Below are 15675 nucleotides of genomic sequence, written 5' to 3' on the forward strand. Positions count from 1 at the left end.
ACTAACTCAGCCTCTGGACGCTTTGGGAAGATCTCGAATCCAATCAGACGCCTGCCTACCAGACTACCGAACGCTTTGAAACACAGGGACCACCTCTCCGATGGACAAGCACGTCATGATTCCAGTCCTCCATATGCGGCATTTACCAACCAGGGCTGGGATATGCGAAGGGCGGCGCATGGCCTCGACCCTTAGCCCAACAGAATTAGATCGTGGGCATGGGTGCACGGCGTTGCGCGCCCTCGCGCTGAATCTTTATCCACCAGAAATTACGGAGCCAAGCCGATCTGGCGTCTATATCCACCCGACTAGTGAACAAGTGTCACGGTCTGAGTAGCTGGATGAGATCCAATCTAAAGCTTCGAGGGCTTGGTGCGACCACATAGTCTGTATCTAGGTATCTCCCGAGGTACCAGTGCCACTTTAACAGTTACTTACTAGTCCGGTTCTAACTATGGAGTACCTGAGCTTCGCGAGGTACGTAGTGGCGGCGGTGAAAAAAAGGGAAGGAGGGGTAAACAGGAAGCTCAGCTGGGAAGGTTGAGGACAGGGTATAAGTATCTCCATCCTGCCCCTCCTGCTTCAACCTTTCCTCTCATCCATAACATCACTACTCAATCCCATTCTATAACCACTTCTCTTTCTACACAAACAAACTTCACAATGGGTTGGTTCAGCGGTAGGTCTTCCCTGTCTTTGATACTTTCTCCCTTTCTGGTCCTGGTATCTGACTGACATCTTCATTCTATAGACGACTCCGAGCAGGCTGCTGCCTACGACCAGGTTCAGAACAACCCCCATGAGGCTAAGTGGTCCCACGAGCTTCTCGGCGGTGCTGCTGCCTTCGAGGCCATGAAGGCCTATGAAGACCACGAGGCTCGCGAGGGTAATTTCCTCCCCCCCTAATACCCCCAACAGAAAAAAAGGCAAGAAAGGGACACACGTTAACTTTCTTTTTTGTACAGGCAAGATCGACAACCACGCTCGTGCCAAGGAGGTCGTTGCCGGCCTCGTCGGTGCCATCGTTGACCGTGAGGTCGAGACCAAGGGTCTGGACTTCATTGACCGCGAGAAGGCCAAGCACCACGCCAAGCAGCAGGCTGAGGAGCAGCTTGCCGCCAGCGGCCGCTGGTAAGCTCTTGTAAACTAGAGTTTGAGAGCTGGGAGGGGCCTGGGGCTGTGTATATACTTCCCAAGCATGTTTTATGATGAATGAAAACAAGAATACAATCAATATCTTCCTAGCGACGAGTAGAATACCCCTTAATCTTATCTTACATGAGAAATAAAAGAAGGTAGCAAATGAATTACCCTCTTAAAGCAGGGTTTCCGAGGACCACACAGTAGTAATTCATATCTCATGATAGTCATAAACTCATATTCTAGGATATACACGAAGGACAACAACAACATATAGAGAGGTAACAAGACACAAGAACATGCGATAAATAAGCAGGGGCCAAAAAAAAGACCACACCACCAGGCCCTGCTATGCAACCAAACAACGGAATCAAAAAGCCGGTACTTAAGAAAGTTGCAGTTGGGTTTAGTTGATTAAGAAATGCAGGTCGCTAGTTTCACCCTAAATAAAAACCCACCGAAAACAAGAGTATTCCAGAATAAGGAGAGGATATAAAAGAGGAAGGAAGTTGAAAGAAAGGGAGGGAAACGGAGGGATCGGTCATCTGGGTCTCCGGAGAGGATTTTTTCGAAAGGCGTCGCCTTGTTGTCGTTGCGTCTGGCTGCGTGTCACGCGTCGGGTGGAGGTGGGCTTATCCTCCAGACTCAGACCATCGATACCGGGGCCCAGCTCGGCTCTTCGCGGGGAGAAGAAGGCGTCGTTAGAAGTCCGGCCGTAGCGGATATTCCGCATCGTAGCGCTGGTAGCGTTCGTGGCGGTGGTGGCTGTTGTGACGGTTGTCTCGGTGTCTGAGTCGCGTTCTAGGGCGTCGTAGTCGGACTCGTACCCCTTCAGGCTTGCGTAGGTCAAGCTACTCTCCCTGTTCAGACTTGGGCCGCCAAACGCAGGAGCACCGAAGGTGGACATGACTGGTTTCTTCTGCTGCATGGCTGGCTGTTGAGACAGGAAGCTTGAGCTGACCGTTGTCGGCGAGTATGTCAGCTCGGGCACAGCGGACTCCGAGGTGAATGATTGGTGTTCATGAAGCCGAGGGCTTCCGGCTGCTCTGCCGAAAGTACGGGTGTTGGCATCGGGATTCGGAGAATGTGGCTGTGTCGGAGGTGACTGCATCTCAGGGCTCTGCACAGCGGTGCTTGCATTCCGATACAAGGCGAATAACCCCAGAGCCTCCTGGACGGCCATGAAAATCAACAGGAGCTTGCCATACCGATCGAAATATTCCCTGGCAAACGAAACCCGAGGAAGATTTGCTCCCAGGTGCACAGCGGTTGCGAGTTCGGCAACGTAAACCAGTATTTCCATCCCGTTCCATTCGAACATGGGACGTTTCAGGGCTTCTAGAAGCGCAAACCCAGATATCAGACTAGCACTCCCGAGTGAAGCCACCTCAATGTAGTTCCCGGGGATTGAGATGAGATCATTCTGTGACAACAACCACGCAGCAATAGATGCCGCGAGAAGACCAAGCCGAAGATACTGAATAGTCAGAGAAGTCGAGGTCCCTGTAACCGGATATGATGGATGCAGGTTCGACTGCCATGACTCTTTCCTGTCATCCTCCGGGGATCGAATGGTAAAAGTCCGGTCAAACAAACTTTCCAGGCCAGTCGATGCAGCGTGGTCACTCATGGGAAAGAACTTTGGCTGTGCAAAAGATGCCTCGGGCCGGCCAGTGCTATGCTGCCACGGTGTGGGGGATTGGGTTGGCGTACGCTGGAACGGGTTGCGTTCAACCACCTGCTCAATCGGCTTCTGAACTTGTCGATTGCGGAGGCCCCAGCTCTCTGCTTGTGGCGCAGGCGGGAGCGCTCCATAGAAAGGAAGAGGCCCATCGAGAACAGATTTCTGGTCCCTCTGGTGGACACTAATCGTTGGTCGAATATTCCGTGGCAGGGAAGGAGTCCAATCCATATCATCGGCCTCGGGAGGTGGCGTAGGCGGAACGGCTGGCTCCTGTACAGGAGTAGTACGGGGCAATGCTAGCTTTTCTAATGGAAACCGTCGAGCCGTGTGATAGACGCTGGCGCTTGGCGAGATATGTGACTGCCTATTCGCCGTTGAGGGCATATTGTCTGCATCTCTTAACCTATTCGGAGACACGGCCGGAACACTTTCTGTCCAAGACACCAATGGACGGATTTCATATGTCACAATTCTCCGAGAAATAAGAACTGACTAGGAGGCAATGTTAGTAAGATGAGAAGAGTACCAGAGGAAGATACGCGGCACTTACAAGTAATGTAAACGCAAGCATAAACCAATGAAGGGCGGATCTCAGGTCCGCCTGTAAGCCGCTCGATGAAGGGTCTTTGAGCACTGCCCAAAACACACATCTTACTACCATAACAATTAATTGCACCCGGTAGTATTCGCCCAATCTGGAGAATCTACCCCCCTTCCCCTCCACCTTGAGCCGTAACTTGGGGTTCCACCAAAGTGACAGAATACCCATGACCAGTGACAAGCCCGCAAGCGGCACCAAGTCGAACGAACATCGCCCCGGGATGCGGCCTACCCTAACTGTTTCGTCCATGCACGAGAGTATCAATGACGAAGATATTGACGTCTCGATCTCCTCTTGAAACGGCTCGCCTCCGTTCAACGCGGCCATCGAGTCCCATGCAAGTTGACCAGCAACACTGCCCCAGTAGCCGAGAGCGCCCGCGAATACGAGCACGCTTCTCCAGTTCCTGCTCCTTGCCTGTCTCGCAGCACGCCCCGCCTTACTCCGATCCATCATCCGCCGAAGATGATCGGACTTGGCCTCGTAGCCTGTTTGCCGAATGCGCTGCGTAACACGAGGTTCGCACCTCTCGCACACCTGAGGATACCGTTCCTCTAGATTCTGACGAAACAGAGGATATTCCTTTTCGTAAGCGCTGTATGCAGGGTCGTCGGACGGTGGGAAATACGACGCCAGGGCGCTCATAAAAAGATGTTGGTTGCGAACACACTTGGCACAGAACAGGCCGGACTCTGTGAAATCAATTGATTCGAAGGCTGAGTCGGCACCATACGCGCCTGCGTTTGTCTCGTCGGCCGGGGGATCTGTAATTTCTCCCTTCTTTACATTATATCATCAGTATATGGGAGAATAATCCCAGAAAAAAGTACAAGACCCTTTCATCAAAGGAGACGTACCTCATCCAAATAATTGATGGCCTCACAATGTTTACAATGCCATTTGCGGACAGACCCTGTCTGCACCTGATCGGACCGTCGCCCGCAATAGAAACAGCTCAGACGTTTATTGAAAAGAGACGCCATCGCATCGTAGACCAGCTGCCTGGCTGTGGGAGACTGCAGTCTGCGAGGAATGGGGAATTTGCTGTGTTGATTTCTGGGTTTCGTGCCAGGAGTTAAGGCACCAAGAGAAATAATCGCCGAAGCCGCACGGACCAGCTCCCTGGACTTTGGTTTCAAGCAGCTACAAAAAGACAGACAGCAAACACCCTCGGTCTCAGAGGTTTTGTTGGCCAGGAGACAAGACACCGAGCTGCATTGCTGTTTGGTTCCGATATTTGCCTATTGTTTGCTCGGCAATGGGACAATAGTTTGTTTTACGGTGCTGGGGAAGATGCCATTCTAACAAGTAAACTCTGTGATTTCTAGGTATTTCCCAAGAGTGGCATTGTCAAAATCGCAATAATGGATTCGTGGGAATCTCTAGTGGCAGCCTTCTTCATCTGGGTTATTATCCCTGTGGCCGTGGCTGGTTTGAGTCTGGCCGTGGTAAGTAGAAAATACTGCGATAACCCTGTAGATGTGTCTCTCCGGACTGGCTAATAATAAATACGAGCATAAATAGGCCTTATTCTATGCCCTTTCAATCTCTCAAAATACGACTGTGCCCAGACATCGACCGAAACACGCTGCTGCCCATCTTCTCATTGTTCTGGGGAGCGGCGGCCATACTGCTGAGATGTTCTCCATGCTGCGCCGGATGGAACTGGATCCAACGATATACACATATCGAACCTACATTGTGAGTTCTGGCGACAAGTTCAGCGCGGCCAAGGCAGTGGAGTTCGAAAATAATCACCTATACAAGCGCTGTCAGGGTCATAACGGCGAGGGCCAGCCTACCGAGAACCACAAGCTAGCGGGATCTTATGGAATTGTCACTGTGCCGCGCGCTCGCCGTGTTCACCAATCTTTTCTTACAGCTCCGGCCTCGACGCTTCAGTGCTTCTGGCAGTGTCTTCTGGTCCTACGCGGAATTCATCGAGACCAGACCCCGTTACCCCCACAGACACGCTCGCCATATCCTGACCTGATACTTACAAACGGACCTGCTACTGCTGTGTGTGTCATTCTTGCGGCCAAACTGCTCCGTCTTTGGGTCTATTGCTTTGGAAGCAAGCAGCAGCACAAAGACCTTGCCGGCGCATATCCCCTTCGTACTATCTTTGTCGAGTCATGGGCTCGCGTTACCACCTTAAGCCTCTCGGGGAAACTGTTACTACCGTTTGTTGACCGATTTCTCGTGCAATGGCCTGCCCTTGAAGGCAAACAGGCATGGAAGGGCATGAGAAAGACGGAATACGTCGGGACTATTGTGGATTAAAGCACACACACATGCCGACGGAAATAGTTGCGAGGTCCAATGTACATATCATAATAGTATTAGAAAATATTTGTAGTGTTATCAACACATCCTATCAACACATCCTGTCGAAGACGATGCAAGTGGGGGCTGTATTTCCGTCGGGCCACCCCCCAATTTCGAGAGAGAAAAGGACGTCTCTCGACGGACAGTGGCATCTCATTTTTTGTAATCCTTTATGCCTAGTTTCATTGCATCAAGGCGATCAGACAGACAAACGGCTACCGAGGTTAGATGAATACTGGAAAAAGGTCCAAGGTGGTCCACCTCACGCATCTCAAGCCCGCGTATCTATCATTATCGGCTAACCTCCGGCTATTGCCAATGAATCATCTTAGGTATCGTATCTATACTTTTAACTGTATCCAACCCACTACCCCTCTTGCAAAACCACTCCCTGTCACCACTCGTCACGCAATAATGCCGTACTCTCTATCGGGCCGTAATGTCCTCATTACTGGCGGATCTCGGTATGTTTTCGTTCCATAGATGTTAAGAAAGACTTCCATGCTGATTACTATAAATCTAACCCAGGGGACTGGGAGCTCTTGTGGCTCAGAAATTCGCTGCTGAAGGATCCAACGTTGCTATCAACTATGTCTCGAGCAAAGACGCAGCGGAGCAGGTTGCCCGTGATATTGAAGCTCAGTATAAAGTAAAGGCAGAACTTATTCAAGGAGTGAGTGGTTGCTTTTCTTTGCAATACCAGTAGTAGGTACTAGTTACTAAACCTACCAGGATGCAAGCAGTGAGCCCAGTTGCAAGAGAATCGTACAGACAGCTATTGAAAAACTGGGTGGTCTGGACATTGTGATATCTAATGCGGTGAGATAGAGATACCTCCCAGTCATAGACATATACTCGAGGGATTAATCTGCTAATGCACATTCAGGGGTGGACCAGGATAACCACATTCAGTGATCTAGACGCAATGAGCGACGAGGAGTGGGACAAGGTAATACCTATTCCAGGCACCCGTTCCGGTCCCAGATTAGAGACTGACCATGGTCCCTCATCCCTTTAGTGTTGGTCCGTCAATGTCAAAGGCCACTTTTATCTCTTCAAGGCGGCAGAACCTACTTTCAATGCGAACCCAGAGGGGGGATCCTTCATTCTGACTTCATCCACGGCAGTGAGTTACCCACAGGAAACAAGGTAACATCTCTCACCTTACTAACTCGGTCTTCAAGGCTGTTTCAGCAAGTGGGAGCAGTCTGGCATACTCTGTCACAAAGGCAGCAGGTAAATACCAAGAGCGTCTAGCGATAACCACAAAATATGCTTGTTTTGGGAGAGAATGTTCTGATCATGATATAGGATTGCATCTTATGAAGTGTCTGGCGCAGAGTCAGGGAAGTAAGATCCGAGTCAACGCCGTACTGCCAGGCCTGATGCTCACAGATTGGGTATGTGTGCATAATTTTGCTTCATGACGGCTTCTAATATGCTACAGGGGCAACGTTTCAGTCCAGAGAGTATCCAAGCCATGACTGACCGCGCGGTACTAAAAAAAGTTGTCAGTCTATCTCTCTCTTTCTCTTTTCCATAAAAAGTTATCGTATTGACAGAATTTGCCAGTCCGAGATTGATGATATAGCCGGTATGTATCTTACCATCGCAAAGAATTCATCAATGACAGGTCAATCAATTCAAGTTGGTAAGTGTTGAACCCTAAATCGCAGGTACCAGTGCTCATTTCAATATAGACTCGGGGTTCTTTATTAGATGATGCATCAAGCTATATAAAAGCAACAGGGATTGAGTCAGAAATCAATATATCCTTTATACAAGCCATATTAGGACATTGGGTATCACAGTGAGCTACAACGCTGTAAAATATTTGCAAAAATCCATTAAATCATCACCCCCTATGAAAGAGGGTTATAGAATGGCGTAAAACTCCCACTGTCCAAGTTGAACGGTTGGCTGCTGGTCATTTTGGCCTTGAGGGCAGCTCGGAAGGCGTCGACAGATGTTTCACCTTCCACCTTCATTTTGCGGATGCAAAGCAGTTTACCATCACGAGTAAAAATGTAGACATTCTTCTGTTGGTTGGACTCAAATGGGGGAGATCCATCAACAAAGGGTAGACCCGGAACGAGCGAAAGGACATCGCAACCCCTTGGCGGGTCGACTTCTTCCACTTCCGTGAGAATAACTCTCCTATGCTGGAACAAAGGGACCCCGTCAGCTGAAGGTTTGGCGACAACTGCATTGTTCCAGAGCGGTCCAATAGTCCGGTTCCGTCTGCTGATATCTAAAGATGTCCAATTGACCCAATCGACATGCCGGTCGTCTGGTGTGATCTTCGCCGCGTGGACAAGCCCATTCCCTTTTTCAGAAGCCAACCAGCCGGCCTCTCTCAAAGGCGGAACAAATAGCCCATCTCTGATGCCATCAACAAGCATCTGTGCTGCCTTGGGAGCAAGGAAACGGCTTAATTCCGTCACTGTACAGGTCTTGGGGTTTGGTATCTCGAGACCGGGTGCAGGAGTCTGCGCAAGAATGACTCCATGGTCAAAGTGTTTCAAATGAAGGGTCTGGAGCGTGATACCGGTTCGAGTCCTGCCGGCCATGAGAGTGTAGTGTAACGGAGCCGGGCCACGGAAGCTGGGTGGATTTTTCATCAGTATGTCCCCAAAAAATCGATATTTTGCAGGGTAAAGGTACTTACTCCGGAAGCAGGGAAGGATGCAAATTCAGCCCCCCGTATTTCGAAGCATTAAGTAGGCGAGAAGGCACGAAGAGACCAAAGGAGACTGCCACTATGAGGTTGACCGGGCCAGCCGGAAGTTCGGGCGGCTACTGTACTTTAGTGAAATAGGAACAATCGATTGAAATAAGAGGAATTCCCTACTGTCCATCCCCTGAATGTATCGACCTCATGCACTGGCAATTTGAGGTCTGCTGCGGCAGCTTTTATAGGCACTATAGAACGGTGAGAAACCGGCCTATCAAAACTAGTATCGGAGGTATTGTAGCTCTTACCTTCACGTATGTTCTTCCAGCCTCTGCCAACTCTTTTCCCCGGTCTGCAAACAACATCAATCGACGCAATCCGATCGGGTCGTTTCACATGCTCATCATGAAGAGCCTTCAGGGAAGCGATGCTGAAGTCGTCTGAGCCGCAGAACAAGATGCGAAGGGGGTCGTATGCTTGAGTGGAAGAGGAGCTATAGAGACAACTCCTAGGAACCTCTACTCGTCTCAGGAGCCTTAAAACTCCGAAATTGCCGGAGATTCGCATTTTTTCTCAGTATCCAGCAGACACGAGGCTTCAACAAAGCTCTAGGAACTCCTTGAGACTCCCAGTCGTGGGTAGCTACTAACGTTATCGATAGGGCCACGTGATGTCACACCGTCGCGCCTGGTGATGCTACAGAACCGCGGCGACATCCAGACCATAGCCATTTTTCCCTTTCGAGTGCTTGGGTCGTTTTCCTGGACGCTGCAGTCCAAACTATGAAATGCCAGATAATGGCTTTGCGTCGGTAATTCCAGCGCAAGTCTCGTTCCTCGCTATCTACAACCCACTTCTCGGACCAACCGATGAGACAATCAACGATCAGATCGTTTTCTATACCTCAAGGTCCAGGCAGCGACAACGAACCAAAACCTCCGCTGTGGATAATGGAGAGGATACAGATGGCAAAAATGAGGCAAATGAGCGGTTGCGCCAGATAGGTCTGGCGCAAGGCATGGTGAGCTTCGCAAGGTATGGCTCACAGACTGTCCACGTGGATGAGGTAAATGATGTTGATGGGAATTGCAGGAATTTTTCAGAAGGCCAGGCAGTCGAATATGTGGAAACAGAAAAGGCATGGATCATCCTGCATGAGTTGGAGAATAGCTGGTGGATTCTAGCTGTATGTATATCTTAAGTCGATGATAATAAGGTCAAGACTGACGAATGCTAGTCAATTGACCTTACCAGACTACCTACCGAGTCTGTCAACGGGAAGTCCGAGCCTTCATCGCCCTCATACCAATATTCCTCGCGAGAGATGTGCCCTCCACAACTACTCATTCAACAACTTCGCCGAGCTCATTCGACCTTTCTGCTACACCAAGACAATACACTAGATGCTCTATTTCAGCGCGTTGGCAGGCCGACATTTTGTCACCTCCTTGGCCGTTTCTGGGAGAAATATGTTTGGAGCTGGGACATCCTTCTCAGTGGAAATCCAGCTGTTGAGATGTTCAATGGTATTAAGCTCTCTGCTGGCGGCGAGCTCGGTATCGGCGTTGGCGAAGAAGAATGGGGCAGTGGTGAAAGAGAGGTGCTCGAGGATTTTGTTTCCCGGACCGATGGTCTAGTCGACCTGGTTGTCTCACGGTTTGGTGATGGAATCTCTCAGGCTGAGGAGACTGCCCAGCCAGGGCAGCTAAAGAGCATCTCAGCCACCGATTCAGTCGATATTGAGCATTGGCTTGGGCAAGGCAATTATCCTAGGCCTTCGGATGGCGTGATCTTCACAGGTGTGGGAGCTATATCAAGATTTTCTCTGCTCCAAGTCTCTCAGTGGATGGAGAGGATATACAGATATGGCAATGATGCATATGGACTTGGCGAACACCAAGCCTCGCCGAATATAAAAAAAGGCCGAAAAAGACGCGGTCGGAATCATTTCAGAGACACCAGCATGCCCTCCGAGCAGATTGGACGAGCAGCATCCAGCGTTTCGAAGTTGAAATCCCCAGACCGCAGGTTCTCGCCTGGAATACCACGTCCTCTGGTATTGCCTCACATGCGTTCTCAAAGCCTGGCTGGGTCCGGGAAGAATTCCCCTAGTGGAAGCGAGAGTACCTCAGCAGGTAGTCCACGTGCCAGTGACTGGTCAGCATTTGGAACAGAAACTTTCATGAAGTACCTAACTTTGGGCTACGGTTCTTCTTGGGGCTTCTCTTCTGAAAACCAGACTGCCCTCCCTCAAGTGGCCGGGCCGAAGCAGCAGGGTGACAACACCGAAACGGTCTCTGTCAGCCCTTCTGATGAAGAAGGACGAGTCCCGGAACATGTTCCTGTGAAAGTCGACAAGGGCAGGTTTATTGTCGGCTTGACTGACGAGATAAAATCCGAAATGGAGGTACTAGATAACGAGGAGTCTCCGAATCACAACATAACTAGCAGGACGCTATATCTGAAGCTTTCGCCTGGGGAAGACCTGACGAAGCTCCAAGTGCTCGTCTATGTAGTAAGTGGAAGCTATCTCTCTACCTCCTTGCAGATCGATTTCTAACATGGCATCAGCATCAACCTTTCATTTTCACGTTTCTGTTTGAAGAAGGAACCCAGGCCCTTTCAACACCTTCACTGTATCGAGCCATCCACCATCAGCTATATCCTCTCCGGAAGTCCCTTCTGACATCCACGTCTCCTGCCAACGCGTTTCGCCGAATATCCATATCAAACACCCTCGATCCCCAACAACGGTTCTCACAGGCTAAAACAAAAGACGAGCCGGTCTACGATCTGGTCTACGACCCGTCCAACCTCACTATCCGGTCTTCGATCCCCAATATTCCTGACCTAGGATCCTCAATCCATGCATCTGGTCTTGCGTCCATCGATCAACCCCCCCTTACCCGCATCGAAAGCCTCAACATTCACCACCGCCTGTTAAGCACCTACACTGAGACCCGGACCCGTCCCCTCGAACTCGAACAGACCTGCAAAACGAGCCGTGGCTGGTGGATAGTCTGGATGAGATTGAACGACCAGAATAAGCAAGATCACGAACCGTCCTCCTCCTCTTCATCTGCTCAGGAAGCCTTCCTCGTCCGCAAAGCAAGCGATTACGCCACTGCCACCGGGCATGGTCGCGGGGGCAGTAGCAGCGCCCGCTTTTTCAGGGATCTAGGCGGCGCATCTGCCTCATCTGCAGCCTTGCAGCAGGCTCGCGCGGAAATGGGCGCCTCGTCCCGGCTAGCCGAGGGGTTGGGTCTAGATCCGCGAAAATACATCGAGAACCTCCTTAATCTAAACCGATGATCTCCCTGCTCACTATTTACTTATTATTATGTATATACTTTATCAACCCATATCACTTAAGATACGGAGTACTGAAGACCATAGTGGAGTAGTGAATTTCAAATATATATTCGTATCTTACTACGATAAGCTAGCTGCATGTTTGCCAAGGTCAGATATGCACTTCTCAGGCAGACACTATTCAGCTTTCGCGGCATCTCCATCAGCTGAGGCAATCCCTGTAATCGCGGTGGAACCAATAACAGCATACCACGGGGATTGCCATGCTGGTAGACCCGGCATGGCGAATTAGCTGGAGCTTACAGTGGGTGTATATTGCGTGAGTCCGAAGGAGTACTACATGTGTTGCTGCCAGGGTGGCCAAAGGATGCTGAGCCTGGCCTGGCTGGATCATCAGCAGACTTGATTTAGGCGCGTACTACATACGTACACGAAGCACGAGCAGTGTTGTTTGATTACAGGAACGAACCATGCATTCTCTCAAACAGGAAATCAAAGACCAAGCCAATATCAAAACGAGGACTCTTTGCGAGAGAGGTCTGAAGCGATAGGATCAATCTAGATTATCTTATCAAGCAGCTCCGGCTTCCTTGACCAGCCCTCGCGAGAGAGACGAGAAGAAAAACGCCGTTCTCGATTGCTCCCTTTCGATCTCCAATGTTCCGTTACAGATGACTCTTTCCGGGGTAGCGAGCATTGAGAATAGTAGTAGATCGAGTCGCCAGGCGGGCGCTTTGGAGAACCGAAAAAAGAAAAACCCCCGAGATTATGAAGACAACGCCTCCCTAGACACAAATTCTGCAAAAACAAACAAGAAAGTCGGCCAAATTGCAATATCCCAGGTACCTCATGTGCCCGTGGTTGAAACATTATCCACACCTTAGTCAGGCACAATCCTGCAGCTCGCACGCGCGCGCACACACATACTCTCTCTCTCACCAATGTAGAACCACCTTCGACAATAATGATGTGTTCGAGATGCTTATCCGCCGATAAAATCTCCTCTTTAAAGATGGACCTTGTGTAGGAGAAAAACTAGTTTACAGAATGCTGCATTTGCTCCGCTTCTTAGGTGTCTTGGTCAGGAGGGCGGCACGGGTGGCAGCCTCGAAGACTTCGCGAACACCCTCGCCGCTTCGGGCAGAGCACTCGAGGTACTTGTATGCATCGATCTTCTTGCGGACTTCCTCGCCCTAGAAAAGAAAAAAAAAGAAAAGTCAGAAATTGCCTGAAAGAAATTCTCATTGGTTTATGATCAAGGAATAGACCATACCTGCTCGGGAGTAACGGGCTTCTGGGAGGTCTTGTGAAGTTCTTCGATGGTCTTAGGATCGTGACGAAGATCCTTCTTGCAACCGACCAGAATGATGGGAAGGCCTTGGCAGAAGTGAAGAACCTCAGAAATCCACTAAATATCATGTTAGCGCACGGATTCGATGACTTAGAAAAAAATAAGAGTCCGGGGTTCGCTTTTTGCAAGGTAGCAGTTTTCCCTTCTAAAATTTCATTCGTATTGTGTATGTTCTGCCCCTGAAGCAAACCCCTTTCTTGTATCCAGATTGTAAAGAGGGAACACACCTTCTCCTGGACGTTGTCGAGAGAGTCGGGCGAATCCACGGCAAAGCAGATCAAAATGACATGAGAGTCGGGGTAAGAGAGAGGACGGAGACGGTCGTAATCTTCCTGGCCAGCAGTATCCCACAGAGCGAGCTCAACACGCTTGCCATCGACATCAACATCGGCGACGTAGTTCTCGAAGACGGTAGGGACGTAGACCTATAGAAAGCGAGAGAGAGAATCAGATCGGAACATGATGACAATTTCCCCCTCACAAAAAAAAAAAAAAAACAGATTCCACTGGCGACAGTATTGCCTACTCCAGGCCCGACATATTATATCAGGCCCTGGGGTAGCGGTGACATCAGGGGAAGCTAACCTCAGGGAAGGTGCCTTTCGAGAAAACGCTAGAAGAGACACACAGGTCAGTACCGATCGGGAAGACAACACGAAAAGAACTCTCTCAAGTCCATCGAAGGGAGGTTGGAATGGTATCGAACTCACATCAAGAGACAAGTCTTACCGCAGGCACCATCGCCAACGATGACGAGCTTACGACGGATCTCAGCCATCTTCAGTCGAGAGAACAAGTCAAGTCAGCAAAAAAAAGGAGTAAAGATGAGCAACCAGATGAAGTGGATGAAGCAGAAGAGAGTCAGGAGTGGTCGCCGATGGAGGTATGAATGTGTTGTTGAGGAAGGCTCTTTGAGAGGGGGTGTTTGATTCCACAGGGAAGGGTCAGGCGGCCGGAGGGAAAAGGGTAATCAAACGTACGGTGTAGGAGGAAGAGGCGACGGGCGCAGATTAAAGGCTTCTTCTGAGCGAGAAGGGGTGGTTGTGGCGGGGAAGCGTTTGAAAATTCAACAATCACCACCAGCTGAGGGAGGAGATGTAGGTAGACGGATAGGAAATTTAAGAACGAGAGCTTCCAGGGGAACAGGTTCGATGAAAGTGGAAAGAATAGAGTTGATGAATTGGGGGGGGGGGACGGGCGTGGATGCTGTATTGTATGGAACGACAAGTCGGCGCAAGCACGAGAGGTTATCGGCGGTAAGTAATCAAATGGTTCCAAGGCAAACCCGAGCCCTTTATTTATTACCTATTTACCCTTGTCCCCCGTCACGGCGGCGTCCTTGGAGCTGCAAACCGGACGGTTAAAGGAGATTATAGAGAGAAAATACTAAACTATTTCTTGACTTGAGATATTTTTAAATCCCTCCCCAGTCCCTGGCAATGTACATGGAATTGTGTATTATATCTGACCCTTTTCTTAGGATTCTGCCGACCTGAACCGAAGCCGTAATAACCGTATGGTATTGTATTTACATGACCACTCCGCCTCCTAAGGTGAAAAGCCACCGTGGCTGGAGCGCGCAGTGCACAGCAGGGTGACTTAATAGGGAGCAGGGGCAACTGACTTCACTAATCCTGACACTTTTAACTGGAGATGAAACATCTTGTCTTTTAAATTTCTTCCTCGGGAAATAAATGTCTATCAGGAGGGGTTCAGACTCCAGAGTCATGGGGTCTCTGCTGTTGATAACAGAGAGAGTGCTCCGGTCGGAGTAAGGACCTGCAAGCTCCAGTAGCAGCTCCCCTTTTCCCGTACCATACATACATAACCAGCTGCGATCTCAATACCTTATGGAGCAGTTCTTTTCCCTTGAGACAAGGGTTGAGCTTACCGGTCTAATAATATACTACATAGTACATCCTGTAGTAGAGGACGCGTGAGCAGTGAGTGGCCTCATCCTCTTGACAACTGAAGCTGCCACACTTGCTATTATTATTATAATTCCTGACTCCGGACTAGGACTGCTATTATTGTTGACTGTCTGACGCGGTGCCGGGTCTAAGATACCGAGTACGGAGCACCTCCTACCTAGATAGGTGCCTGCTACCCCGTATTGGTTGTCTGTGCTCCTCTTCGCGAAATTGCATATCGTACAGCCCAGCTCGGGATGGCCTGGGCTCTGGCTCCCAAACAGGATTGGTAGTGCGACTGGGGACAATATTTAAACTCTTGTGGCTGTCTGATGTACTCCGTACGTTGTTTTTCGCCATCTCTCCAAGGTCCTTTGGGTTCATGGGAGTCCGTTGGTCATGGTCGAGGCAGCTCCGAGCTTCCGAGCCCCTGTGCGTTACTTGAGGCAACGTGAGGCTGCGTATGCCTGCGTCGGATCGACAGTTGGTTAGTCAATGACGCTGGTCTGCAAGGTCAACGAAATAGGAGATGTCGCTCTTCTTCGGTTCCACCGTGTCCACTGCCCAGAGACACGAAAAAAATAGGTCTTGTCTTTTGCTTAATAGCTACTAGTTTAGCTGCTAGCTAGCGAGAGAGTCAAGGACGTCTTCTCCATGGTCGATCACCTTTAACCT

The 15675-nt window shown here is 49.9% G+C and overlaps 7 protein-coding genes across 7 annotated transcripts; 4 read left to right on the forward strand and 3 right to left on the reverse strand.

The window, feature by feature from the left end:
• Positions 1-663: 663 nt before the first annotated feature.
• Positions 664-1135, forward strand: ASPZODRAFT_141064 (hypothetical protein; the record flags this gene model as incomplete). The annotated part of the gene is made up of 3 exons (XM_022724715.1): positions 664-679; positions 752-886; positions 966-1135. 3 exons carry the CDS (start codon positions 664-666, stop codon positions 1133-1135), a joined length of 321 nt encoding a protein of 106 aa, XP_022581983.1.
• Positions 1136-1681: 546 nt separating this feature from the next.
• ASPZODRAFT_63117 (hypothetical protein) lies at positions 1682-4408 on the reverse strand (the record flags this gene model as incomplete). Its single annotated transcript, XM_022729127.1, has 3 exons — positions 1682-3316; positions 3375-4205; positions 4283-4408. 3 exons carry the CDS (start codon positions 4406-4408, stop codon positions 1682-1684), a joined length of 2592 nt encoding a protein of 863 aa, XP_022581984.1.
• A 107-nt stretch (positions 4409-4515) lies between these two features.
• ASPZODRAFT_130960 (hypothetical protein) lies at positions 4516-5826 on the forward strand. Its single transcript, XM_022722636.1, has 2 exons — positions 4516-4873; positions 4950-5826. The coding sequence occupies exons 1-2, from the start codon at positions 4790-4792 to the stop codon at positions 5706-5708; spliced, it is 843 nt and encodes a 280-aa protein (XP_022581985.1). The 5' UTR covers positions 4516-4789; the 3' UTR covers positions 5709-5826.
• Positions 5827-6167: 341 nt separating this feature from the next.
• On the forward strand, positions 6168-7415 carry ASPZODRAFT_63773 (hypothetical protein; the record flags this gene model as incomplete). The annotated part of the gene is made up of 9 exons (XM_022729182.1): positions 6168-6217; positions 6282-6426; positions 6486-6572; positions 6640-6702; positions 6772-6879; positions 6938-6989; positions 7065-7153; positions 7201-7263; positions 7326-7415. 9 exons carry the CDS (start codon positions 6168-6170, stop codon positions 7413-7415), a joined length of 747 nt encoding a protein of 248 aa, XP_022581986.1.
• ASPZODRAFT_1683575 (hypothetical protein) lies at positions 7391-9149 on the reverse strand. Its single transcript, XM_022726865.1, has 4 exons — positions 8736-9149; positions 8605-8675; positions 8422-8549; positions 7391-8357 (listed from the first exon to the last, which is right to left on the reverse strand). The coding sequence occupies exons 1-4, from the start codon at positions 8992-8994 to the stop codon at positions 7616-7618; spliced, it is 1200 nt and encodes a 399-aa protein (XP_022581987.1). The 5' UTR covers positions 8995-9149; the 3' UTR covers positions 7391-7615.
• A 65-nt stretch (positions 9150-9214) lies between these two features.
• Positions 9215-11739, forward strand: ASPZODRAFT_63308 (hypothetical protein; the record flags this gene model as incomplete). The annotated part of the gene is made up of 4 exons (XM_022729136.1): positions 9215-9462; positions 9520-9613; positions 9665-10942; positions 10999-11739. The coding sequence occupies 4 exons, from the start codon at positions 9215-9217 to the stop codon at positions 11737-11739; spliced, it is 2361 nt and encodes a 786-aa protein (XP_022581988.1).
• Positions 11740-12779: 1040 nt separating this feature from the next.
• Positions 12780-13868, reverse strand: ASPZODRAFT_141070 (hypothetical protein; the record flags this gene model as incomplete). The annotated part of the gene is made up of 5 exons (XM_022724716.1): positions 12780-12932; positions 13013-13147; positions 13318-13515; positions 13676-13703; positions 13801-13868. 5 exons carry the CDS (start codon positions 13866-13868, stop codon positions 12780-12782), a joined length of 582 nt encoding a protein of 193 aa, XP_022581989.1.
• Between the last annotated feature and the right edge of the window lie 1807 nt (positions 13869-15675).

This window comes from Penicilliopsis zonata (assembly GCF_001890105.1).
Source record: "Penicilliopsis zonata CBS 506.65 unplaced genomic scaffold ASPZOscaffold_5, whole genome shotgun sequence".
Classification (NCBI taxonomy): domain Eukaryota; kingdom Fungi; phylum Ascomycota; class Eurotiomycetes; order Eurotiales; family Aspergillaceae; genus Penicilliopsis; species Penicilliopsis zonata.

What these genes read in the sequence shown, in the direction of transcription:
- ASPZODRAFT_1683575 (XM_022726865.1), bottom strand. Translation starts at nt 8,994, where the DNA reads ATGCGAATCTCCGGCAATTTCGGAGTTTTAAGGCTCCTGAGACGAGTA. An exon ending in ATACATTCAGGGGATGGACA is followed by an intron (nt 8,550 to 8,604) that starts GTAGGGAATTCC and finishes AAAGTACAGTAG; the next exon opens with CCGCCCGAACTTCCGGCTGG. An exon ending in CATCCTTCCCTGCTTCCGGA is followed by an intron (nt 8,358 to 8,421) that starts GTAAGTACCTTT and finishes AAATCCACCCAG; the next exon opens with CTTCCGTGGCCCGGCTCCGT.
- ASPZODRAFT_130960 (XM_022722636.1), top strand. Translation starts at nt 4,790, where the DNA reads ATGGATTCGTGGGAATCTCTAGTGGCAGCCTTCTTCATCTGGGTTATT. An exon ending in CTGGTTTGAGTCTGGCCGTG is followed by an intron (nt 4,874 to 4,949) that starts GTAAGTAGAAAA and finishes GAGCATAAATAG; the next exon opens with GCCTTATTCTATGCCCTTTC.